Source organism: Psittacula echo, assembly GCF_963264785.1.
Source record: "Psittacula echo genome assembly, chromosome: 6".
In the NCBI taxonomy this organism is placed as follows: domain Eukaryota; kingdom Metazoa; phylum Chordata; class Aves; order Psittaciformes; family Psittacidae; genus Psittacula; species Psittacula echo.
In genome coordinates, this window is record NC_137743.1 from 79,709 (window position 1) to 106,956 (window position 27,248).

At 39.1% G+C, this 27,248-nt stretch overlaps 2 protein-coding genes across 2 annotated transcripts in view; one reads left to right on the forward strand and one right to left on the reverse strand.

Moving 5' to 3' along the window:
• Positions 1-117: 117 nt before the first annotated feature.
• On the reverse strand, positions 118-14,495 carry TCTN3 (tectonic family member 3; the record flags this gene model as incomplete). Its single annotated transcript, XM_080621110.1, has 13 exons — positions 118-339; positions 2,973-3,110; positions 3,854-4,019; positions 4,606-4,703; positions 4,970-5,065; positions 6,167-6,292; positions 6,395-6,472; positions 6,885-6,920; positions 7,668-7,786; positions 7,854-7,962; positions 8,295-8,425; positions 12,247-12,383; positions 14,140-14,495. 13 exons carry the CDS (start codon positions 14,493-14,495, stop codon positions 118-120), a joined length of 1,812 nt encoding a protein of 603 aa, XP_080477236.1.
• A 1,869-nt stretch (positions 14,496-16,364) lies between these two features.
• CFAP46 (cilia and flagella associated protein 46) overlaps positions 16,365-27,248 on the forward strand; it is a gene marked incomplete at both ends in the record, with an annotated part of 90,987 nt that continues 80,103 nt past the window's right edge. Inside the window, 6 exons of the mRNA XM_080621111.1 lie at positions 16,365-16,413; positions 16,921-17,045; positions 17,995-18,126; positions 20,458-20,522; positions 21,067-21,231; positions 24,915-25,038. Coding sequence (XP_080477237.1) covers positions 16,365-16,413; positions 16,921-17,045; positions 17,995-18,126; positions 20,458-20,522; positions 21,067-21,231; positions 24,915-25,038 — 660 coding nt within the window. The remainder of the gene's footprint in view (positions 16,414-16,920; positions 17,046-17,994; positions 18,127-20,457; positions 20,523-21,066; positions 21,232-24,914; positions 25,039-27,248) is intronic.

The window sequence follows — 27,248 nt, forward strand, 5'->3', positions numbered from 1 at the left end:
CATAGATCTCTTAGGCACAACATAAGAATCTGAGGAGAAAAGTCTCATCTAGATCATATTCTGAATGTATAAATTCACTTACCAAACTTTAAGTACAGGACCCAGCTATTTGACTTTTCAACAGCAGAGAATGCTACAGATTATTAGAATCAAGAAAAAATAGCCAGCCAGATCATCTCTGTAACTTCTTTCCAAATTCATTGCCACCTTAAATGGGAAAAAGATGTCAAATGGGAGTTTCCAGTGTACTTGGGGCTGGCCTCTTGGAGGTTCTGGCCATTCCGTCATGTCAGTGAAGGTAACAACAGTTGTCAAAGGTACCATGCTTGTGCTTAGGAACTGTAACAAGAAGGAAAGCACAGAGTTCAGCAAGCTAAAGACAAAAGATATTGCCTATCCCCCTTGCTTGCCTACAGCGGAGACCCACTGTAGATTACTGGCAAGCAAAGTGTCTTTAGGATGGTAGAAGCATTCCAGATAAAATTTTTAGTGGAGTAACTGTTCCTTCCCAATATTGATACTTGGCAGGTATACTGAGGACACAGTTTTTGACAAAGATCAGTTACTGCGCATTGTGTTACAGAGCTCCAGAATGTAAGCAGTGAGTCAAGCTCTACTAGAGTATACCTTCTGTTGAGAGAAAAGACATACCAGGAAGCTGTACTAAGAACAGAAGCAAAGCTAGCTTTATTTTTTATTAAATTGTATTTTTTTCTGTAAGGTAAGATCATCTGGCCCTTTGCTGCCAGCAGACATGACTGCCACAAGATGTGATCCTATCAATAAGATAAAGTAAGGACCCAATAAAACAATTTATTTCTTACATTTTAGGATATTGTTTCAGAAAGGAGACAGACTGGTAAGTCAGTTGGTAAAGACAGAACAGGGGAATTAATGTCTAAGGCCTCAGTTCCTTTCTGTTTCAACCAGATGCTGCAAGACAACCAATACACTCGCTTCTTGAGCCATCTGGAGTTTCATGGCTAGCCTGCGGGACTGAAGACCATGCTGCGGTCAAAAGAGCAATCTCACTCCCTACCCCAGCGTCCCATTTCTGCATGCTAATCTCTGGCAGCATGCCTTCTGTGCTTGCACTGGTTTAAGCCAATGTGTGAAATCACCACCTCACTCACCTCCCTGGAAACAAGCGGGTCAGCATGGGGCACATCAGCCCTGCTGTGGGTCCACCCCCCAGCCCAGCTCTGCTGCCCAAAGGTGTCGCCTGAGTTTGGGACCCTGACTGTTCCCATTCCAGGATGGCTACAAAACAAAGATGAGGCTGTTTCTTATCACCTAGGGAAACCTCACTCCCTTGCAAGGAGTCAGTCTCTGGCATTCCTGCTTCCAGCCAGTTTAACCCCTTCTTGTAGTTGGGATGCCTTGCGCTCAGTGCCAGCTCATTCCTCAGTTACAAACTGCCCCTGCTTAGCTGTTACAATTAGAATTACCCCTTCACTCCTGATGGATAAAAGTTCTCCTATCAATGAGTAAACACACGATAAACAAGCAGCAATTTCAGGTGATCAGCAGTCATCTGCAGAATTTCTGCTTCTTCCAGCTTGGCTGATGCCTCTCTCTCAAAGGCACCAGCCTCCTCAGCTTGGTCAACAAGAAGCCTTGGAATGATTCTGGCTTTGTGACTGGACCTTCAGAACATGACTTAAGATCAGAGTAGCGCAGAAAAAACTCCATACACAACCCCTCCTCAACTGCTGGGAGAAGGCAGCCAGAAGCAACTTTCAGCATTTACCTGTATAGCTCTACATCATTTAAGACTATCTTATATTTTCAGGAAGTCCAAATGTAACTGCTATAAGGTGCTGTGTATGCGTGTAGAAAAGGGGATGTCTTTCCTGGGTTCTGTGTTTTCTGGTCAGTCACTAAGGCAACCCTCCAGAGACAGAGTGTAGTCTAAAGGAAAAGATTTTCTCTAAAGAATGGATAGTTCTCAGAGAATCTGTAGACTAAAACTGGGCAGTGACATAATTCAAAAGTAAAGCAATATACAGCATGCATTGGTGATCTCACTGCTGTGCTTACAAATATCTGCAAATCTTAACAGTTGGGTATGGTACCAACTAGTACCTTTGCTAAAATGTCTTTACTAGCAGCTCTAATTTGTGGATTGCCTCTGAAGTGTTTTTTTCTTGCTGCCAGACTTGCTTTTTTATCATTTGCTTTGCAATATACCTTACAGCTCTAAAGTAATTAACATCAGTTGCTCAAGCAGATGAAATCTAAATCTCATAGTTCTTGATTGGCTAATCCTTACTGAGGCATATACACCCTGCACCTTCAATAGGAGTGCAAATCTTCCTCAGACAGAAGTTTTGTTAATGGAGCCAGGTAACAGCTCAGACAGGAAATAATTTTGTGGGGTGGAGGTGTCAGTTTGCCTCAGGGCAACATGTGTTTTACCAGGTGAACATTTTCTTATTGTGTTCATCTGTGTTGCAAGAAGGGAGGATGAAGAGGTACCAGGAGACAAATCCAAATAAGTGATGCAAAATCGCATTTAGACAAGTCTGCCATTCAAAGTGTGCTAACAGATCACACAGACACTTGCCATGTCATACCCCACTGCCATAAGAATGTCATGGGCAGGTGTCAGCTGCTCTCCCTAAAGCTCTTGTAGAGGAGTATAAGCCTTGAAATACACGTGCTGCTCAAAAGACTGTAACGTCAGGGCCTGCACCAAAATTGGATCCACTGACACAGGCTTGAAAAATGGTATTAATTGTGCTGTTAGCTCCACCTTCCTGCTGACATCATAGAATCGCAGAGTGGTTTGGGTTGGAAGGGACCTTAAAGCTCATTCAGTTCCAACCCCCTGCCATGGACAGGGACACTTTCAACTGTACCATGTTGTTCAGAGCCCCATCCATTCTGACTTTCAATGTGTTTAATCATCTAAGGCACTCAACTCAGTGATATCAAGACCACTTAATTCCTTAGTTCATAAATAACCATACCTTCAGGGGGTGACACTGGAAGAGGTACCGTGCACCCAGTATTTGAGCCTGTGGGTTGGACAGGAGGCCCACTTTTGTCCACAGTATCTGTATCTCCAGGGTCAAAGGAATCATACAACAGAAAGTGCAATTCACAGCCTGAAAATAAGACACCCAAACATCAGAATAGAGTATTTTTAAGATTAAAAGGACCACTATGTTCAAGGTCTAGTATTTTGAATAGCGTATGTTACAAAAATCAGTCACTTCAGCACTAAAACCCTGTAACTTCTGGTCCAGTCAGCCACCCATTTTACAGCTATATCCATCTCAATGTCCTCTCATTTCCAAACAGAATTTGTCTCAGCACTACCACTTGGATTTTGCATTCTATTAGCCCACTTCCTGACAGATTTATAATTATTAAAATAGAATTTCTGTCCTCCAGAAGTACTTAGATCATAAACTTTTACCCTTATTATATAATATATAAATATCCCTAGAAACTGGAAAATCAGAAAGGATAACCATAAAACCATCAAATTAATAGGAAGAGACCAGGTAGTATTAATTCTAGAAGGCTGTGAGAAAACAGATAAAAATAAATAGATATAAATAAACACTGGACTGAGTCTGAAATTCTTTTTTCCCTTTTAAATAGCAGCAACAGAATGCAGGGTTGGGTTTGGTTTTGTTGTTGTTTAGCAAGTACAATAATATGAATCATAATAAGAATCACTGCTTACAGGCATTGAGACCCCTGAGTCAGTGGATCATCACACAAAGAAAGTAAACCTAGATGAACAAGCTAGTTCTTTTTTTTCCCCCCATGCCCACACTTCCCCAAGGCAAAGATAAGAAAGGAAAAATATTCACAGCTGGTCTTTTTGCATTCTTATTACCTGCACACTGCAGTTCTGAATCAGAATGGTGATCCACTGTTCTGCCTGGGTTGAATGAGCACTGCCAGTTATAGCAAGGTCCTCTGCTCTTTTCATCCCCTGAAAAGCCTCATACAACTTCTGCTGGGTGTAACTACAGTTACTTTCTTCCAGTACTGGGAATAGGCTGGAAATGAGAAAATAACAGCTCTGACAAAGTGATTTCCAGGATAGGAAAAAAAAAAGCTATAAAGATTCTTCCTTCATAATGAGCATTTCTTCTGCTGTTATAATCAGTCAATAGAATCATTACAGGAAGAACTGGTATTAAATGGATGCAGTTTCAATCCTTTCTGCAATGAGAAGGGAGAAGAACCACATAGCGGGGTAACACATGATAAGATGGCTAAAGAGCTGTCGGCTGTCAGAGCTGCTCTGTCACCAACAAAAAAAAATGATCCAAATCAAAACAATCACTTTTTAAGGTTTTGTTATACTTCATTCCTCAAATACAAACTCTAGTCTTGCCCAAGACATTGCCACACTCCAGCCTCAGAAAACATTCACAATGTTCAGATTGTTCTAGAGGTCCACCATCTTTCTGACATTCAAGTTCCTTAAGAAGTATATGAAAGATCTGTAAAGACCCATTGGTGACCTCAGGGAAGGACCTAGGCTCCACAGCAGTGCATGACAGGCTACAGAAAGACGTGCTCAATGAGTTCACAACTTTCAAATGTGACAGGAAAGGTGACTTCAGAGTGTGCTGCTACCTGAGCTTGCAGCCTGATCTCACATTTCTTCCAAATTGTACTGTGTGTCGGAGGAACTGTGAGCAACTTCCGTCACCTTCACTCTGTAAAATGCTCATCTGACAAGACTGCATGTCAAGAAGTCAAACAAAGGCATAAACAGACATAATACAGGGCACCCAACTTGTATTCAGCTATTCTCTCACCCAACATTCCTCATCCCTCTGGCTGGACTGCAGTTCAGCCATGATCAAAAGGGCTGCTGATGGCTGCAATGTAATACTCTCCTCACAGGTAACAGCAGAATCTGAAAAGTCCAGACAGTAGACTACCAGAAGTCAATAAACCAAGTGACTAATAAAACTTGATAGCAGAGAAAGGATACATGCTGCATTGCACCCCTGTTTGAAATCAACAGCGGTGCTCCAGTGATATAGCCAGGGTTTCCACTTCTAGGCAACGTATGAGAAAGAGTTCTGGTCTACAAAGAGGCAAAGGGAAGAAAGAAAGGGAGAGGAAAGATTAGTACCAGTCAGATCAAATTTGCATTCTCAAAAATGTTAAGTGTAACCCATTTTTGAATGACTGAATATTATACACTACTAAAACCTCAATTACTTGTTTTCAATTCTCTTTCTTACGTGGCAAGTTCATCTGCAGTCCAGGAGGTTAAAAAAAAAAAGTCAGTACCCTGAAATGTGGATTCTACTAGGACAGTTCTTGAGACAATGAATTCCTGTTGCTCAGCATTTGTCTCTAAGGAAGTGAATGTATCAGTCTGGGTAATTCTGCAGATGATCTGCAGAACAAACTCTGCCTTGACCCTGATTCCGAGTGGCAGATTCCACTTCTAAATTGTTTTATGGGGAGAGCCTCTGGGGATAACTTCAGCAAGGTTACACTGCACACTTACCAAACCCTGAGGTCACCACTTATCCCACTTTACATTGCCCTTATGATGCAAGGTTTATATGAACTTCAACACACATAAGTATTTCCCAGATTTCCACACCCTCCAAAGCAGCTTTTTCCCACTGCACAGGCAAAATTAAGTAAGTACCTCAAATAAATTTAGTAACTTTGTTCACAAACACTGAACACCTCAGACACAGCACCAGCTCCTTCACAAGATCATGCTGGTGACCCTGATCTCATCCTCTCCCCTTCTCCCCCCACCATTAAAACCAAAACAAAACAAAGATCCCCACACCACCAAACACAAACAAAAAAAAGAAAAAACCAACCGAACCAAAAAGACCAAAAACCAAACAAGCAAACAAACAAAAAAGCAAATCCAAATCCAAACCAAATTAAACCAAAACCAAAAAACACTCAGGTAAAAATAGCCAGCCCCTTCCAACTGGTGCCATGCAAGACTGCATGCTTGTACTGAGCTGAGTTTCTGCTAACATGGTTTACTTGAGACCAGAGCAAGTGTCCCCTCCTGCCTTCAACCACCAACTGTGTCCCACGGTTCTGGTACTATCATAGCACAATGACACTGGTCTCAACTCTTCACATCTCATCTGTACAAAATTGGGTCATAAACTTGGTAAGAGCCTGGGAGGATGGGGGCACTGACCCAGAAATGCAAAGTGAAGCGCTGCTGCAGAGCAGATCCTGAGTTCCCAGAGATGTTGCTCATTTTGAACCAGACAGAAACACTCTGAATCCCATGTGTGCCACTGAATTCTATCTCATAGATCACCTGTAAATCCAATTGAGAGAAGAATCAGAGGCAGAGTTAAGATAATGGCGCAATGACTTCAAGCAAGTGTTGAGCTGCCCAAAGGGAAGAATTATCAGATACCTCAGAAACAACGTTGATACATGTGTTGTTGTCTCTGATCTGGGGAGCTTCAGGTGGTGCGACTGCAGTGATCTTTATCTGGAGACAGCACGCATGTTAACTGTTAGTAATGTTTAAAATGAGTGTGCCTTTCTTATTCTTCTCAACTGCTTTTCTATCCAAGTCAGATTTACCTTCCTGCTGTAGCTGTCGTATGTGGACACATCACCCTGCTCTAGATGCCCACTTTTTCCTAAGAAAACAAGCTATCTCCCTGACTCCAGCACTATCTATGCCCATTTATTTAAAAGTACATATTTCCTTATACCCCTAATTTTTTTTTTTCTATATTGTCACACTCAGTCAAAAAAAAAAATCTTGTCTTGGACACAGAACATTCCCATTCTCCCACGTTTCCAACCCATGGGCATTACTATGAATGAATGCCTAAGATTCCAGATATATTTTATTTTAGAAGCAGAAATTATTGTCATTGGCAATAGAGACTGACCTTCATGGACTGCACAATGGTGTCATTAATTGGGACCTGGGGAAAACAAAGAAACCAACATACAACACCAAAAAAACCAACCGATTTTCTGGGTTTGCAAGTGCCTGAAGTCATAAAACCATCACTAAATGCAGCCTACATATTACACTGACAATTTTTTTATTACAGATGTGTAAAACTTGTCATCAATTTGTCATCTAGAATTCACAGACATAATCCACAGAAAGCATTTTTAGAACATCAGCAGACAAATTTTGTACTTGGCTCTGCAAATGGCCTGCAGAATATGCAGAAATCCTTGATCCATTCTCGAACTCCCCTTTCTGGAATCAAGTAATTACTTCAGCGTCAATTTAAGGGACAACTAAATTTGGGCCACAGTGACAAAGAGAGCCCTGAAAACGCGAGTTAAATTTCATCAGTAGAAGACTTACAACTTCAGTTATGTAGCTTTAGATTTCCAATATAAGGTAAACTGAATCATTAGTCTTAATAAGGTGTTATTATTTACAGTGCCATTTTCTCCTGGAACACCAGAGAAACTCAAGAAGGCAAGAGGAGATATTTTCATATTAATATTCCATAAGACCAGCATGATTAATCCAGAACAATAGATCTGTTATTTTGAAATTATTTTTAACAGGATTTCCAGCAGGAAGCCCTTAACGATAGGGAGATCAGCAATGACATACCAGGTGACCTTTAGTTTTCTAGTTAGCTGAATTTGCAGTGGAAAGTCAAGCAAATAAGATGTTGAGCAAAATGAAGAAATACAGCATGCACCTTTAGCACATAGAAGTCACGGTAGTAGGAGGCAGCATCTAGGGCAGGGTCAGTAACGCAGCTCTTGCTCAAGTTGGCAAAAATCCGAGTACAGCTTGTGCTTTTACTGTCCAGGAAGCCTGAGTTAAGATATGACACAGATAAAACAAGCAAACCACACTGAGAAATTCTTCCCCCTCTACTAACCAGCAGGATTTCCATCAACACAAAGTCCACTAGATCCCATTTTTACTGGCTGTCTAAGTGTGCTCAGTACAGATGATGAACCAAAGTAGATTAGGATTGGATCCCCAGCCTGAAAAGACAATTTGGAGAAATCACAAAGTGACTGTGGAATACTAAAGCCAAGTGCAAGATGATGATATAATCAGGGCACAGAGGCAAATTTATACTTCTCCTTAGTGTACACCCAGTTTTGTTTAAAGAATTGTCCAAAATTTTAAATACAAGAAAACTAATCAGATTTTTTTTTTTTTTTTACACAATAAGGAATGAAAATAAATGAGTGATAATATAGATTATAGGTAGAAAAATAAGAATCTTTCACTCTGTTCTCATTAGATCTCATTGCAGACAGCTTTAGTAAAAGTGTATCTGCAAAGTGATTGCTATTTTCTTTCAACTTACCCGGTAAAAGGGAGAGAATGGTGGCTGGACTTGTGATGGTGCTACGAAAGAGTGTCTGCCATACTTCTCTGAGAACTTAAAAAAATCAGATTCTTGGATATCCTGTGGCTGTTGGTAGTAGTTCAGCTTTGCTGAAGGTTGAAATGAGGGGAAAAAAAAAAAAAAAAGAAGTGCCAATGTCAAATTACAAGAAAAAAAAAAATAGATCTAAGACAAAGTGAGTATTTTCTAAAGGAAAAACTTCAGTAATTATAAGCTAGATAGTGCCTTGTATTAAGTAACCCATAGTAACACAGCCAACAGGCTAATATGATATAATCAGTAGTAGTTTGTACAGTTTCATGGAAAAACATGGGAAACAGGTGTTTTAGAAATCACAAATGTGATTTTCCAAAAAGCATGGGAACTGCTTAAGGCAACTATCTTAATATGTGCTTTAATTTCTGTAAAATGTCCAAATTAGACACACACAACATTTCAATGACAAAACACTACCAATATGTGAGTCCACAAAAGGCAACATTAAATGGGTTCAAAATAATTAAAGTTGGTAAAACCCAAAATAAGTATGAACAGAAAATAGGCATCCTAAAAACCCCAGACTTTCTAATGGCATTCCACAGTAATGCCCTCCTGAGCCAGTAGTATTCAGTATGGTTACAATGGTTTAATGTATTATTACTGCTAAAACACTAAGTCATAAAAAAAATGACAAACTATTAAGGGTATACTATGTAGACTTATCCTAATGAGTCAATAAACAATAAACTTTTGAACACATCCAAATAAAACATCTTACAAGGTTTGAGGAACTACAGATCAGCCTGACAATAGGAGTGAGTGGCAGTATCCTTGATTACAGTAGTACCAAAGAAGAATTTAGTCTGTCTAGTAGGTTCGAGGGATGGAAGGGAAAGGTGAAGAAAATCTCCAAAATTTCAGCTCTCAATTAATTTTGTTGTTCAATGGCTGAGCAGATCCTCAGACGTATAGAGCAACAAGCAGAAATAAAAGCTTTTTTTATATCCAAATACAGCATTAGTCCAGCTTAAATCTTTTAAAGACATAAAGGCCAAAGGACTATTAAGCTCCTATTTTAGTCACAAAAATAGTTGCACAGAACAGTTTATTATTCACTTCAGGGTATAATCATTACACTGAAAAGGAAAGCATTGATAGTTGTGCTAACCACAACCATTTCTTTTCTTTGGAATGCAGTTCTTTAAGTACTCTCCTGTTATCCCAGCTGAATACCTGCTAATGCAGACTAACAACTCTACATAATGCAAAATATACCTGAAAACTGGAAGGCCCTCTACAGCAAAACTTAAGATATTCAAACTGATCAAGTTTTCAGAGAAAAGACATATATAACTTGTTCATAGCGCAGTCTACTTGAGAAAGCACGCCAGCTACTAAAGGGTATTTAATCTTGTAGAAAAGGGAAAAAAAGAATTTCAGACAATTTAATTTGTCTGAAACCACAAAAAAAAAAAAAAAAAACCAAAAAAAAAAAACCCCAAAAAAAAAAAAAAAACAAACACAAAAAAAGAAAAACAAAACACCAACCACACAACCACTCAACTGAAACAAAACCAAACAAAACCCCCAAACCTAACCAAACCTCACAAACAAACAACAACAGCAAAAAAAGCAAACAGTAGTCAGGCTTATGGATGGTTCTTGTAAGTTTAAAATGAAGTCATTTTAGTTCTTCCACTGATTTAGAAGTGGATATAGCAGCAATACTCTCCTAACACCTGCAAAAGCTAAAGACAAAGTTATCTTGAGAAATTAGTGTGTGAAACAGGAATGCTTTTAAAAGCATTTTATATATTTTGAAAATATCAAGTATTTCCAACTGTCCCTGAAAACTGACCTCTTCCCTCTTAAAGAATTACTTTCAGTTGGATCAGCAAGACTGCCTGACTCAGCCAGCTACAGGATCATCAGACAGAATGAACTGTTAGGGATGTGGTGAGCAGGCACACTGCTCCATTTAGTATCAATACAATCTAAAATCCATTTAAGACATACATGAAACTCAACCCTTAGCACAAGACAGGCAGTACTGGGAAAAACTGCAACGGAAAAAAGGGCTACAGAGGGGACAAAAGAAAGAGAAGATTGTGTGTGATTAGCTCTCAAGGTTAGAGGAATGCCAGAGTTGTGGACAGCTGTCAGATGGAGAACAACAGTACGAAAAAGTAGAAAAATAAAGCAATTGAAGGATGGCAATAGTAAAAAAAAAATAGGAAAGAAAGATGACTGGGTGAAGCAAAGTAAGCTTTATACTTCAGCAAAGACAGCTGAAAGAGTACTGCAGCCAGGAAAGAATGAGGACAGTCATGGAAAGAGACATTAGTAACAAGCAGAGGAACACAAAAACCTCCATCTTTTAGAAGTATCCTTTCTAAAGAAGTATTAGTAAAACTTGAAAACTACTCCGGTATCTACTAGCAATGCTGAATGATGCTTGTGCATCACACCATCTTTGTTACTGGCCACAATAGTTCATTAGGGTCAGAGCCTGTTCCCACTCGCCCTTTCCCAGGAGGCCATCTGGAGTCAGCTTGATTATATTTCTGCCAGATGCAGCTCATGTCACATCCATCCTGGAAAGGTGTCTTCCACAATCAATTGATGAGAACATATGCATTCCTGTGTTTCCTTAGGGAAGGCCAAAGGGGAGAAGGCTGTTTCTACCAGAGAACTTTATCATCCTTCAGGTGATCTCAAATAAAGTTTCTCAGATTTCTTCCAGCAAGCACAGAAAAGGAAAAGGCTATGTAAGCAGTGAATTCTGTTGTTCCCAGGTGTGCTACACCTAACAGACATGTGCAATCAAATGTCTATGGCTTGTTCAGTTGGTGAAATTATGTGATAGATACAGGGCCCAAATAATCAATTGACAGAAAAATCTCCTAACATCAATCTGGACACAGATGATCTTTCCTTTGGACAAGATTACAGATTCAGAATTCTTCTAATCCTATTTTTATGATACTATGGGTGGTATGGGAAAAGGATAAAGCTTAGCTACTTCCAAGTTAGAGGCTGCAATACCCAGGAGCCTGATGGCACTTTCAGCTGTGGTTAAACCCTCATCAAAATTCATCTTTACTCTGAGACCTACTGAAAATTGGAATGGGTGAAGTTCTAGCACTACTACTTATCATACCACATACTATGAGGCGCTCCCATTATTTCTCTGCTTTTCCCTGTACGCAAAACATTCAGTCATCATCTGTGAAGACCTGAAAGCAGGACTAGATAATGGGAAGCTAACCCTGTTTTGACTAGTTGTTGGACCACTTAACCTCCTGAGCCCCTCCCAAAGCCCTGTGATTTGGGTCAGAAGCAGATGGGACTGTGGGTCAAAACTCCTAGACAAAAGACTCAAATGGGAAAACCGTAAGTGTTCAAATGTGAGTGAATTTCAATGAATGTCAGAGCTGGACACGAAATCTGCCAACTGACGTACAATATGGAAAGCAGAAAGAGGAAAAGTGTTAATGGCGTGTTAATCCTATGAGGGTATATGATTACTAGGGAAAAAGCATTGCCAGAAGAGAAGAAAGTATGAAAATAAGCATATGAAATAAAGAATCCAAGATATAACAAATCACTTTCTGGTAAAAGCAATAGTGGTATATTTCAAACATCAGCCCTTATTTGTTGCTGTAAGTGTAGCAAACTCAGATACAGGAAACAACTGATAAAAGCTGATTTGTGTTTAGCAAGAGACTCTACCCTTAAACTGACTGCAATGATCTTTATTTTTGTTTGCCTTTGGAGGTTGGATCGTGAGTCACTGTGGTCTCTCTGGAACTCTTAACAGCCCAAATACTTCGTAAAAATCATAACACGTGAGTTGAAAGTTAAAAAAAAAAATAAATCCCTAAGCAGAGGCAATCTATCAATTAAATGAATGGAAAGATAGGCTACTTACAGTCATGCAGCTGCACACAGAACAGAACACGTCCATCAGGGACAGGAACGGTATCAGTTGGATAAGGGGTGTTACTTCTGAACAGGAGTGATTTTTCCACACACACTTGACTCACAGACCTGCAAAGACAAGTTCTCCTCCCCCCCCCCCCAGCAAACTGTTAGATGCTATTCTTGCATCATTTCATATTAATGGTAACCATGCCAAGTGCAAGGTCCTACACCTGGGTCACAGCAATCCCAGGCAAAGGTTGGGCAAAGAAGAGATTCCGAGCAGCCCTGCAGAGAAGGACTTGCGGGTGTTGCTTGAAGAGAAAATGAACATGAGCCGGCTCCAGTGTGCGCTCGCAGCCAAGAAAGCCAACCGTATCCTGGGCTGCATCAAAAGGAGCATGACCAGCAGGTCAAAGGAGGTGATCCTGCCCCTCTACTCTGCTCTCGTGAGACCTCACTTGGAGTATTGTGTGCAGTTCTGGTGTCCTCAACATATAAAGGACATGGAACTGTTGGAACAAGTCCAGAGGACGGCCACAAGGTTGATCAGGGGAGTGGAGCACCTCCCATATGAGGATAGGCTGAGAAAGTTGAGGCTGTTCAGCCTGGAGAAGAGAAGGCTGTGTGGAGACCTCATAGCAGCCTTCCAGTATCTGAAGGGGGCCTACAAGGATGCTGGGGAGGGACTATTCATCAGGGACTGTAGTGACAGGACAAGGGGTAACAGGTTCAAACCTAAACAGGGGAAGTTTAGATTGGATATAAGGAAGAAATTCTTTACTGAGAGGGTGGTGAGGCACTGGAATGGGTTGCCCAGGGAGGTTGTGAATGCTCCATCCTTGGTGGTGTTCAAGGCCAGGTTGGATGAGGCCTTGGGTGACATGGTTTAGTGTGGGGTGTCCCTGCCCATGGCAGGGGGGTTGGAACTAGATGATCTCAAGGTCCTTTCCAACCCTAACTATTCTATGATTCTATGACTGTAGTGATATCACAAGGGGTAATAGGGGGAAGTTTAGATTGGATATAAGGAAGAAAATCTTTACTGTTAGGGTAGTGAGGCACTGGAATGGGTTGCCCAGGGAGGTTGTGAGTGCTCCATCCTTGGCGGTGTTCAAGGCCAGGTTGGATGAGGCCTTGGGGCATAGTTTAGTATGAGGTGTCCTTGCCCATGGCAGGGGGGTTGGAACTGGATGATCTTAAGGTTCTTTCCAACCCTAACTATTCTATGATTCTATATTTTACATTAATAAATCCCAGTCACAGAACACTATTATTTTTCATTACTTTACATGAGATATTGTACAATTCGCATTGATAATTAATTGCTGAAAGGCTCTCTCATCATTGTAGTAACTCTGAGGATACTCTCTAGTTGAATATTCACAAATCACTCTGAAATGTCCTGGAACAAAAAGTGGTAATTTAATGTCTGCGTACTAGAGCTCCCCTCGGTCCTCCTCACAACTGCAATCTGCAAAGACAGTCCGCAAAGATCCACATATTTGAACTCTCCAAGCAGCTGAAACTGTCCTCCTCACTGACAGCATCTCGCAATCTGGAACTGCTTCACTGTCGCTTCACTGTCTCCAAGCTGTATATTAAAGCTCTTTTTCCCTGAGATAAAACTTCCCAGTTCCCACCGCCAGTGGCCTCATCGCAGTAACTAAGCCCTGCTCTACTCGGGCCGTTAAGATGCTGGCCACGGGACCTCTTCCCGAGCCCTCCACTCGGGGTTAAACTGCTCCGTGCCCGGAGGCGCGGCCCGCACGGCAGTAAAACCAACACGGCCGGATGGCGGCTCCCGCTGGCTGCCCGTTCCCCGCTCCTCTGCCCGCCCGGGTTCGGGGGCAGCAGCGCCTGCAGCGGCGCCAGCTGCGGTGCAGGCCTGTCCCCTGCTCACCTGCTGCCATCGGACAGGCGGGATGACTCGGCGGCCCCAGGGTCGCGCAGGCCGCGGGCGCCGGGCGGCAGGCGGCGGGCGGGGAAGCCGCCGGCGGAGGGGCGATGGCGGGCTGCCCGCGGAGAGCGGCGACGGATGTGAGCAGCGGGACCGCCACGACAGGGCCCGGCGGCGGAGGTCTGGGAGAGGGCCCCGGGCGCCGGGGCTCGGCGCGAAGCCACTTTCTCGCTTCGGGGAACGGCTCGACGCGCTGTCCCTGCAGCGAGCTCGGCGGCGGCTCCGGGCGGGGTGCCAGGGCCCCAGGCGGTCACCCGCACCAGCAGCAGGACCAGCAACACCTCCCAAACCCCGCGCATGGCGGCACCTCGTCGCTAAGAAACGTCGGCCGCAGCAGCTTCCGACGAGCCGCAGGGCATGCGCAACAGGGGCCCACGCCCGCCCATGGGCTGGGGGTGGCCGGCACGCTGCCTGTCCGCTGAACGGTAGCTGGGTTACTCAGTTAGAGGTATGAAGTTTGGGTACAAACATTGTATGTGCATCATGGTAAGTCACAATAGACCGTTGCTGTAACTACCTAACATAATTACACAAGGCCAATATATTGCTTTCTTCTTCAGAAATCACCGCAGGTTCACTATAGGGTTTTGTTTCCCACCCAAAGTACACAGATGAGTCTTATTTATTAACATTTACACAAGCATATTCATACATATTTATTAACATTCATCCAAGTTACTTAATTTCACAGGGCTTTGTGGACAGGAGCAGGTAGGAGAACAGACAGAGAACAGGAAGGAGTCTACTGCTGAATTCTCATCAGATTCTTATACATATTTGCAATGTTTCACATGCTTCGTAAACTGAAGGGCCTTCTACTGTTCTGAAATACACTGTGTGTGTGACGTATTCAGGAGCTGGCCCTCTAGCAAAAGAATTTGTTGCTTACCATTTATATTTTTTGTTACCCTTATGACCCTGCTAATACCTTTCATTCAGCTAAGGATGGCTGCAAGAAAATGTCTCTGGGAAGTCACCAGCAACACCACACATCAGTGATGTGTTCTGTCCTTTGGAATTGAATACCTGGCCCACACAGAATTTCAATTTAGCAGAAAGTGCAAAGGGCTTAGGTTTAAAATTGAATGTATATATGTAGGCCTTTCTACTGTCTTCATGAGCATGGTGATTTACTTCATAGAATTTGCCATGAAGAAGCAATTGGGGGAAATCATGAAGGCCTAAATGCTTCTGTTGGTGGCCTCATGTCAGGCAGTCAAAGAGCTTCCAGGGTTTTTTTGACTGTCTCTCTTTTCTCGACTGTTTTTCTCTGAAGGTTTTTGTTTGTTTGCTTGTTTGTTTTGGTTGGTTTTGTTTATTTGGGTTTCATTTGTTTTTTCTTTAATCATAAACTTGTGCCTGGTGACATGCAGTGAAACAAGTCTCAAAAGAGAATTGTTCACAGTCCAGCCTATGGCTCCTCTCTGCATTGGCAGAAACGATGAAAACGTACCTCGGCATTTTGTTCTGCCTGCTCCTCAAGCTTCCGTCACTGGTGGTGTATGCTTTATTTCCACAAGTTTCATGTTAGAAGCTCTCAAGACAGGGACAAAAAGTACCAGTGACAGCATTTCTCAGTTTTATCTGCAGGAGGCTACCAGTCATTGCCTTTGCTACCTTGCGGCTGGCTGAGAAGTGATTATATACAGTTTAATCACGAACGCATGCGTTACATGCACCGTTTTTTAGGGAGAGTAGGTGACATGTGCCATGGCACAAGCCGCAGCGGTAACACTGCTTAAAAGGCAGCAACGATCGTTACCGGAGGCGGATGTTTTTACTTTCCCTCGGAAGGACCCCCCGGGATGCCTCAAGCTGCGCTGGCGGCCGGTGGCGGGCTGTTTCCAGAGGCCGCTCCCGGCAGCGGGCAGGGCCGGCGGGGCGGGCCGGCGGGTTGGCCCCTTCCAGCTGACCCGGATCTGTTGTGGAGCGTTGCTAGGACACGCGCGCCCGAAGCGTAACGGCAGTCTCGAGCGGCGGCGGGCGCGGGTAGAGGGTCCGGAGGCCGCAGCGTAGCCGCCCTGATTGCGGGTCTCCGGGCGGACGCCTCCCGCCGCCGATTTTCTCGGTGGTTCGGCCAAGCTCATCGGAAAAAGCCTCATGCTCCGTAGCTCGGGGTGAAACTTCGGGGCGGGGGGGGCCGAGCGGCGCCCGGCGCAGTGTGCGGCATGGAGCTGGCCGTCAGGGAGCGGCTCTTCGCGGCCGAGAGATACCGAGGTCAGAGGCAAGGAGGGAAGAAGTCTCGCCAGCCTTTAAAAGAGAAAAAACGCACTTTAAACACGGACACTGCTTGATCTCAATCTGTTTTGTTGCTAAATATGTAGAAAACGTATTTCTTCTCTGAATGCTTTGACTGTGCTTCTTAGCTATGAAGTAGCTGCTATAGTGGTGTTAATTTAATCTAGTTTTCTTCCAAACAAGTTTACTTCATGTAACAGCTTAATTTCTGTGTCAACAGGAGTACTATTGAGTTCAGGGAGTTGAATCGGGCCCTCAAACTAGTTTGCTTTCTCATGTGCTAGCATTGGTGATTTTAAACTGCAAGAGGGTTGTTAATGCTTCTTCATCTTACAACTGTGGCTGAGTTAGAACAACATTTATTTGATGTTATTTTCCTTAAGCATTATTTATTCCTGTAAAGGAGAAACAGGATGCCTTATAGTCTGCTGGTCCACCTTGAAGCATAAATTATCTGTTACATTCTTTATTCCTTTTTCATTTCAGATGTTCAGGCTTTGAAGAATGCTTATGAGTTGATCAAATCAGCCAGTCAAGGAAAATTTGCAGTTGACTCATCTGATAACTTCAGCACTGACTTATATGTTTTATGTGCTGAACAAGCATTTCAGGTTTGTCATGTAGGCAGTTTATTGCATAAAAACATTTATATGACATACTGTATTTAGAGTTGTTGAAGTTACTACTTAAAAATATTACCTGAAGTGAAAAACATCACATTTGTATTTTTGGAGAGCAACTGTTTAAACATACATTTTCACTTAAAACTTGGCCTCTAAACTATCACTTCTTTATAATCAGTCAGCAAAATGTAGTTTGTGAAGTTTAATATGCAAGGTATACTATGACAATATAAAATAGTAATATAAGAATATAAAATGGAAAATTAACATTAGCAGTTTGGTTATGACTAAAGAAAATGTGTTTGTGAACTGTCCCTACTGGCCAGAAGGAGAAAAGATAACATTCTAATTATGAAAGACTGTTGCTAATTGAGCTGACTTTTGTAAAATGTGGTCCAGGTTCTTAATTTGGATGTATTTGTTTCAATTCATGGGTATAAGTGATTGGATTTCAAGCAGACAGAGTTTCTAATAAAACAGTTTTATTTTTTTCCCAAGCTGCAAGTTGTTCAAATTCTATCTGTTGTCTGAAAACTGAGGTGCAGCACTGACATCCATACAAAATCATGTGGGCTAATATCTGTCCTTTAAAAATTCTACTAAGAATTTTGCTTGTATGTTAACAATTCTGTTAATGGCTATTAGAAAAGTAAACTTTGTTGACTGTGAAGGGTTCTATGACTGAGTGATCTGGGAGCTTTGTTAAATAAAGGAGATATTTTCCTATGCATTTGGAATGACAAAAGTCTAACTTTTAAATTTTAGAAATCTGAATGAGTTTGTGCCAGATCAGATATACAGCTTTATGGAGTAATGTTTGCACACTGGCATGCAGTTAGACACTACATTTTTAGTAGGTATGCATTTTTAAAAACAAAAAAAATCTTAATTATTTGTTACATTTTTTAAACCTTAAAATGCTTTTGTTTGGTCTTAGCTGGGATGTCTGGAAATGAGCAGAGACTGCCTAGAGATGTATTTTAAAGGAAGATATCCTGTGAACCAGTTTCTTGGCAGAGCGTATTTGTGCCAAGGCCAGTTGCACACTCCACTATCTACAGATAATTTGGTGAGAAATTATGAAGTTTGCATTATATTAAGACAGTTTTTAAGAGTTTTTCTTCCTAGGTTTTTACATATTGCTTTCAGTCATTGAAAATACACAAGGTTAATCAGAACTTGGGAAAAATCAAAGGAAAATATATTAATGGCTAATTTTGGAATAAACAGAACTTACCAGCTGAATTAGACTAATATTGCAAACACTTTGGGGAGTTAAAAAAAAAAAGCTTGCAAAATTTTTCAGGAGGGCAATTGTTTTAAAGTCAACCTTTTCACTTTTTACATCAATATGATACTTTCAGATCAAATTTGGCTGTAACTGGTAAAACAATTACAGGTTTTTTTCAGGATTGCGGTAAGCATGCCACAGACTTGTGAAACTGAAGAACTTAAGGGGCTCTCGGAAAGGTTGTACTGTTCATTTCTCTTCTGGGACAGTGTGCTTCCACCACTGACCTTTCCATGTAGTACTTTGGATGTGGCTTTTTGAAATGAGAGCTGAAGCTTTCTGGTAGCCGCTCAGCAGCATACTTCTGCTTCTAAAGGCTTCTGTATGTTATTGTTTGGTGGTACCTTGCCTGTACATGATGAGCAGTTTTTACCTCCTGCTGAGTTTGAAGTGAAGTGGGATCTATTTTCAGTATTTCACTTGTCCTTGTACTGTGGTCAGTTAGCTTTGACAATTTGTCAATGATATCTGACCTTCTAAGATAGGCTTAAGATATATTTGTGTTATTTGTGTTCACAAATTTCCCTGACAGTAGTTTCTGTAGTAGTTGCTGTAATTTCTTTGAATAATAGGCTTGAATTAACTTTCAAACTAGAATCTTTTCCCTGTTTTATTATCTGTATTTTCTCGGCCTTTTCCGAGTGCATGTGCAGACCAACTGATCCATGGTTCCTTTAAAATTGCATACACATTTGAAAAGTATTTTCTAATGTCCAGTTACCCTTTTATGTGTCTAAATTAAACAAGTTTCTGCTGTTGTCTAAATCTTAGCCAAATTTTGCTGGTTTCTTCTTTCTAACTTCTTAAAAACTTAAGAACTGTCTCAGTATGAGCAATACCAACTTGGTTCCTTGTCCTGTGTGTAGCAATATGCTTTTAAGATACACTTTGTGTCAGCTGTAGAGTTTTTTCACTGCTGTGTTCCTATCTGAAAGTAGAAGTGGCACAACGCTGATGCTGTATGACTAGTAATCATTGTTCACTTAGAAAATATGTTTGATCTTATTTTGGTTTCCATCCTAAGCAATCCTTGTTAGCTGATTCAGAAGCTTATATTCTTAGGGGCCAAGTGCAAGTTTTCTGCTTCAGTGTCTAATATCTCTCAGGCTCTTAAACCTGGTTTTCTCTTTATGTAGGTAGTTGCATTTTTTGCTCAGTAACCTTCTTATGCCAGTCTCGGAGTCCAATAAGTCAGTCCAGACTCTTGGAGTTCTATGTACTCAGTTCTCTCTGAACGTTCTTGACTCGGTTAAACAGTCTCCGCTCTCTCAGCCTTTCCTCTTATGAAAGATGCTCCTGTCCCTTCATTATCTTTGCGGCCCTTGAACTCTTTCCACAGTATCCATGTCTCTCTTGTACTGGGCAGCCCAGAACTGGGCACAATACTCCCAAATGTGGCCCCACCAGTGCCAAGTAGAGTAGAGGGGAAGTATCCCCTCCTTCAACCTGCTGGTAACACTTACTCAGTGTCCTGTTAGCCACCTTGCAGCAAAGGTGACTTAACAAGAGCCTAACAAGCAAAGGCTAGCAGGACACTGTCAGCCACCTTTGCTGCAAGGGCATGCTTCTGGCCTGTGCTCAGCATGGCATCTCAGGTCCTCCGTGTCCTCTGGAAAGCTGGTTCCCCACTGCTTTAATGACCAAAAGAGCATGCCTGACACACCATTCAGGTGGCCATTCAAAATCTTGTTGGAGCTTTTCTGAAGAAAATAATACCTCAAGTTTTTAGTGGGACAAACCAATATTATTTCTTTTTCCTGGCTGTTGGATGTCTCTAAGCTTCTTTGCTGAAGGCTTAAAAGCTACACAGCTTTGCTGGTTTGGAAAATTTCAGTCCTGATAATTAAAGTTTGGCAGAAATGAAAGAAACTGAAATTACAGTCTTAAAATCTAAAATTAGGAAAACATAATAATAGAGGGTGCTACTGATGTTTAGTTATTCTGTTTCTGTGTCAGCAAATTATTATGGCAGCGTGTTTTATTTGATATTGGTCTGCAAGTAGGAAAAATAATGTACTGACTTGTAAAAGCCATACTCCAATTGGACTAATTTTGTTTGTTTGTTTGGGGTCTGTTTTTGTTTTGTTTTTTTTTTTTTTTTTGTTCTAGGAAACGTTTGAAAAGTTTGTGCAGCTTTTTATGAAGGCAATAGATTTTGCCACCCATGATCAAAGGTAGGCCCTACTGACAGGATTAACTCTTTAAATCTCAGGAAATGCTACTGATACACTGTTTGGCCTAATGTCTCAGCTGATTGTGTCAGATTTTCACTAGGTAGTCTGGGGTTGTGCTGTTCAGGTTTTTTTTTGTTTGTGGATTTTCCTTCCATTTTGTTACTGTACTTCTGCACTTCTGCAACTGCTGTGCATGTTGCAATGTAAGAGTACTGAACAATCTTAAACAGATGGGATGGATCAGCCTGTTTGAGGCTGGTAGATATCTCTGAGCATTTCTTTCTTTTTTATGTTTATGGTCTGTAACAGAGAGCACCATGTTAGCTTATTTTAAGTGGTTAATTACTGGGTAGAGTATAGTTGCAAGAATTACCATGTTGTTCTTATGTTGTGCTGTTCTCAATTCTTAGCCAGGATTGGTTCTTATTTAAACACGGTGAAAGTCCCAATTTTTGCTGCTTAAAAGTGTCTTAAAATACTCCATCTGTAATTTTTTGTCTACTTAAGCCCATGATATACTTAATTCTTGATTCTTATTTTTCAGATACTATTTTTTGATATATAATGCCTCAGTTCTTTATTGGAAACTTGTAAGGCCATATCTTAAGCCTGGATTCCGCTATTGCCTTATTCCCAGCCTTTCTCAGATTGTTAAAGTGTTAAACCAAACTGAAGAGCAAGACCATGAATGGAGAGCAGAACTCATGATGTAAGTTAATTTTGGTTTTTCATCTGGGCATTCTGTAGTCCTCTCGTACACGTGACTGCCACCTGAGTAGTCTTTAGTCATGTATATTTCATTGGCAATATTGTAGACACATTTATTATAGAAAGCTTAATTCATAACTTTTTAAAGATATATAAATATACTTCATTTTATGAAGCAAAAGATGCTTCATTTTAATGTTTACTTTGAGGTTAAAATTTTAGTGGCAGGGGCAGTTAGGCCCCAGGTCCAGTCTGAAGCATCACAGTCATTTTGGATGTAGTGTTTGAGTCATGGCTCATGTGCAGTCCTTTTAAGTGAGGAGAAAGACAAACTAACTCCCATTTTTTTTAAGAACTATTTTCTTCAGGTAAAGAAACGTTACCTTTAAATAGATAAACAAAAATATCTTTTGGCCTTTGATTCCTGAATACCTTTAAATAGATAAACGAAAATCTTTTCTGTCCTTTGATCTCTGAATAGAGAGAAACAGCCTGGTAAGGTTGTGAGAATTTATTTGGGATACATTCTAATTTCCTCCTCCTTCATTATGCACATTCTATATATAAAAAAGATAACATAGGTCACTATATATACATATATAGTATTTATATATATGTAATATTTATATATATAAGTACTATATATAGTATTTTTATATAAATAGTATTTAGATATATAAATTGATATATATTTATATATACTACTATTTGGAAATATATAAATACATATTTATATATGATACCATTAATATATAATATTATTGTCAGATGATAAAGTAATAATATTAATATTTAATATATTTATATACTTTCATAGAAAAATAAATATTTAATATATAAATATATATTTATCTATATAAATAGCATTTATATATAACACATTTCTATATGAATGGTATATATAAATATAAATTACATATGGAAATATATATTGTATTAAAATATATACTATATATAACTGTTTACATAGTATAATATTTTTATAAAAATATTTTATAGTATTTATAAATACTATATAGTATTTATACATAAATAGTATTTATATATAAATATTATTTTTATATATATGTAAATACTATATATGTAAATATAGTGTTCTAAGTTATCTTTCTTACATATATAATCTGCATAATGAAGGAGGAGGAAATTAGAATGTATCCTGAACAAACAGTATTTATATATATGTAGTATTTATATGTAAATAGTATTTTCATATATAAATACTATATATATAAATACTATTTGTGTATATATAGTGGCCTAAGTTATCTTTCTTACTATGTTTTCTTTTGTTAATCCATAAGTCTATATTGAAATGAAAGTTTATGAAAAATCAGTGAACAAAATATGTATTTGTATCATTAACAGAGCAATTCAGAATACAGTGATGAGTTGTCATCAGTAGTGATGTGGTTTTTATATGCCAGTCACATGCTTTAATCTGTAATTTGGTAATGTATAGTTCTTATCAATGTAATTAGTTTACATCAAGTTTTCTTTTCTAACTAGTATTATAGCCAGCTTTATTCAGTATTAAATTAAAGGCTGTCCCTGATAATTTTGATCTACTGTTTGGCTTAATGTTTCAAAGCATAAATGAAATAAGTGTTCTTTTAATTAGTCTTATGCAAAATAAGAGCCAAAAGTTATGAAAAGAAGAATAACTTCCATAAATCTTAATTGTAATTAATCTTAATAGTTTTGTTTTAACCAATAGGTTTTCTTTCTGGGAGGTAACAAAAGGAAATGGGTTGTTATTCAAGAGTTAAACCTCCCAATAAGGTGAATTCACAGAATATCTTCAAGTATTATGCAAAAAAAAAAAGAAAGAATTAGAAGTCTAATAGTTTTTAGGGAAGAGATTAGTAATCTAGGGTTGAATAAAAATGCTTTCCACATTTGTTTCTGTCATAAGTGAAAATTCGAAAATTTTCAGCCAATTTAATGTTTTATTTAGGAAATATGTAAGGTTTTCTGCATACAGTACTGTTCAGAAGTGTGTATACTGTAATTTACCCTGAATTAAATAATTAATTCTAGTCAGAATTTTAGCAATTGATATTTCACTGAAGACAAATTTGTTGCTGAAGAAGTACATTGTAGTTATTTTCCCCATTTCAAGAATGCTCTTATTAAGTGCGACTTAGAGTCCTTATTGCTTGTGTAAGAAAATGAAAAATGCAACCTTATAAAAGGTAATTTTAAAATACAGGTACAGATCCAGAGTTTTTAAATTGACATGTATGTTGTTACTTTCTGCTGTAGTTGCTGGGTTTTAAGCGACTGAATAAGCTAATATCTTTTGATATGTTGCCTTTAAATGCATTTTTCCATAATAAGAACAGTAGAAAGGTGCATGTTAACATACAGTATGCTTAAATAATTATCAGTGTATATACTGAAAATATGCTTGCTTGTTTGAGTGGGTGGTCTCAATGTGACTTCCTATTGCATGTTGAATAGTGTCTGTATGATGACACCGGCATACTCATTTTTTGGACATCAGCAGCAGCTTGTTCAGGCAGTAGGATTTAAGTCTTTTTATGTTTAAACATGATTGCTTCTGCTAAGAAAAAGTATGCAACTGTCCTCATGAGGAAAAAGTTTGTCTTAATTACCACTTTGAGCTGCTCTTTTTTCAGTGTACACCCATTGTCACTTGTCTTCCTGACATGCACCTTAGTAAAGAGCCTGAGTGCATCTTCACAGAGACCCGCAGGGGCCTCCATAATCTACTGTATGAACTCCTCTTAATACAGCCCAGAATGCTGCTGGCTGCCTTTGGTTCCATAGCTGAACACTGCTGGCTGGTGTTCAGTTGGCTGCCCACCAGCACCTCAGGTCCTTCTCTGTTGATCTGCTTTACTGATGTGTTTGAACGCTTTCACCAGGCACAAGGTCTGGGAGACGTTTCTGATGAAAACTGAGGCAAAGGTGGCATCGAGTCTCCACTCTCATCTTCTAATTTGAAAATTGAAAGGAACACAGAAAGTTAGAAAAAGTGTATTTTTATAGTACCTGATTTTGCTACTGAAATAATTTGTTGATGGTAATTTTACTTTTAGAACTGCACTGAATGTTTTTTTCCTAAGTAAGATCAAAATGGAGGTCAAAAAACCTGCATAATCAATCCAGTGCACTATTTGAACTATTATAGATGTTTGCATTATTATCAATTTTTTGATAATAATTTGATAGTAACTGTTAATAAATGGTGTATCAGTATCAATTTATTACCATTCTTACATTTCCTGAGGGAAGTTGGAGCATAAACTTTGAGATATTTTACTGAGAGAAATAGTTTGATGTGCAAAATGAAGACCATACCAGCCTTTCCTGCAGTTAGGGGAGAATATTGGAATACATCTGACAGAAATATTTTTCTCATACAACTTTAAATAATTGTTTTAGTTCTAGGTGTGCCATTGAGAAAAATTTTCACAAAAATCTCTTTTTCTGTGATTTCTTTTTGTGATCTGCAATAAGTGTATGTTAACAGCTCTATATCTCTGGAAGAAACAAAGATGCAGAAGTTTGAGGATCTTTTTTGAGTCAATGCCTTATAGCACTAATCACTTGTACTGCATTTAAAAATGATACCTGGAATACAGTTTCTTGAAAAAATTAGAATTCTTTCAGAGAGCATTAGTAAGTGTTTAATAAAAATATTTATTTGATCTGCAGAAATTTGCTCGAGTGCTTCCTCGATGCTTCAAAACTGAAAGAGGCAAAAGAGTTTTCCTCTGCTGCAGCAGTCTTTATCAAGGAGAATGTTCCTGATAAATACTCTCAAATATTTTCTCTAATGGTAATGCTGTAAAATATTTTTAAACTTCCAGTAAGACAGGAGTTTTCTTTGCATTTAATCAGATCATAGTTATAATCATTAAGTATGTTGTTTTCTTCATTTAAATTTTGTGAGCTACTAACCAATGTAGCAGATATATTCAGAGATTTTTACAATTTATAAATTTTTTTTACTATAAGCTAAAGAGCTCCCTACTGCTTTGTGGTCTTTTAATGCAGCATAATGTCATTAGGGTAACTGTTACTAACGCTAAAAATTCTGTTTGGGAATAATTGCTATTAACACAGAAGGTGCAACTTAACCTACCTTATGCCACTGAGGGCACATTTAGCATCTGTTGACTTTTGTCATACTGATAAATACTTAAATGACCCAACTCAAACCCTATAGATAGTTCTGGGAATTGGAGAATATGATAATTGTTCACATTTCTTAAATGCCCTTTATTTAGGAAATAAGAAGCTGAACACAAACTTGGCAAAAGCAGAAATGGGGAAATAGAACTTGGAAGTTGCATTCAGTCATATTTTCTTTCATTCTGCTATACCGTTTATTGTGTTTTCTATCCACTCACGATCACTGCACTTTAAGAGCATATATTTATAAAGTCATTTATAATTTGAATTAAGAGAACCAATACATGACCTTCCAGAGGTGTGATATTAACAAAGCAATAACATTCATACAAGCTCAGAATTACTTTTGTATTTTTTAGAGGCAGTGTTGAGCCTTGACCTTAAACAGAAGAATAAAGGAGTTCTAAAATTGTACTTGGGTTGTGTGTCTCAGCAGGGCTACAGAAGTACGATCCATACTATCGAGTTCTTTAGTAACAGCACACTCAAGTCCTGCAAAACTTACTGTGCCAGTACGGCTTAAGTAATCAGTATTCATTGTGATGGGCAGTCAGTGTGAGAGAGTCAGAAAAAATGATGTGCATACGCTTAATATGTAACTGTTAAGGTTAAATTGAAGAAACTACCGTTTATTGTCATTTCTTCATAGTATTTTTTGTTGTACAAAATTTATAGTTGAAGATTAATCTGAATAGAGCTCATTTCTCGTAGCTGGATCAGATGATTTCAGAATGGTCATATCAGAAGGTGTTAGTTCCACATTTGGATTTCTGCTGTTAATACTGCTGATCCTCACTATGTAAAGATTAGTATAGCTCTACCAGGTGATCTTTCTGGTGTCTCTGCAGAACAACATAGGTTATCATAGTAGCCTCACTGCCTTTAGAGTCCGTGAAAAGCCTATATTCAACATATCTACTTTATTTTAGCCCTGTTGAATGTCCTTTGTTTTTTTGGTTTTTTGGGGGTTTTTTTAGTAAATTAATAATTAAATTATTATTTTATAGGTATATCACAAACTAATGGATATTTCCCAGGTAGAGAAGGAAATACAAAATTCCATCTGTTTTTCAATTATTTACAAAATGCAGGTGTTAAAATTGTAAGTATTAAAATGTATCCTTACACTTGTACTTTGATGCTTGATACTACAGAGGTAGGGTCAGGTTCTGGTATCCCATATGCCAGTAGAAAATCTACTGCAAAGATTAGTTTCTCAAAAGGAAAACTAAAATGTGAGTTTGGGTAGTAACTGGCAGGCCTATCTAGAGTACAGCCTCAGCTAAAAAGTGAAGTAGTTCTTTGGGAATGTAGGGAATAGTGTATTGTACAGATATTCTTGGGTGAAAGGATTTAGACGTTAAAAGACATTTTTGTACCCAACAGGTTGCATTTAATTTTAAAAGTATTAGTTCTTCTCTTAGTAACAATGAATTAATTTATGTTGACGTTACAGGAAAGGCAATTTGCACACCGTTTTTCTTTGCTTCTGGAATAAAATTTACTTTAACATTTGAAATGTTAAATTCTTATGCTGGAATGTTTTTTGTGCTTCGTATCTGTCTGTTTCTGAGTAACTTACTGGCATACTGAAGTAGGTTTTGTTGATTTGATTTTTAAATGTTTTTCTTTGCTATTTCAAAATCCAGTATCCCACTGGTAGATTGGACTAAGAGCCAGCTATTCTAAAGTCAGGAGAGTTATTTGAAGTTTTTAATCAATAATATTTCTCATGAAAAATAATGATCAATTCCTAATATATTGCAGGCAGTGGGACACAAACAAATTTCCAAGGGATGCCACCGCAAATCTGAATTCTTTATATGTACTTTTGAAACAATATGATGTACCTCC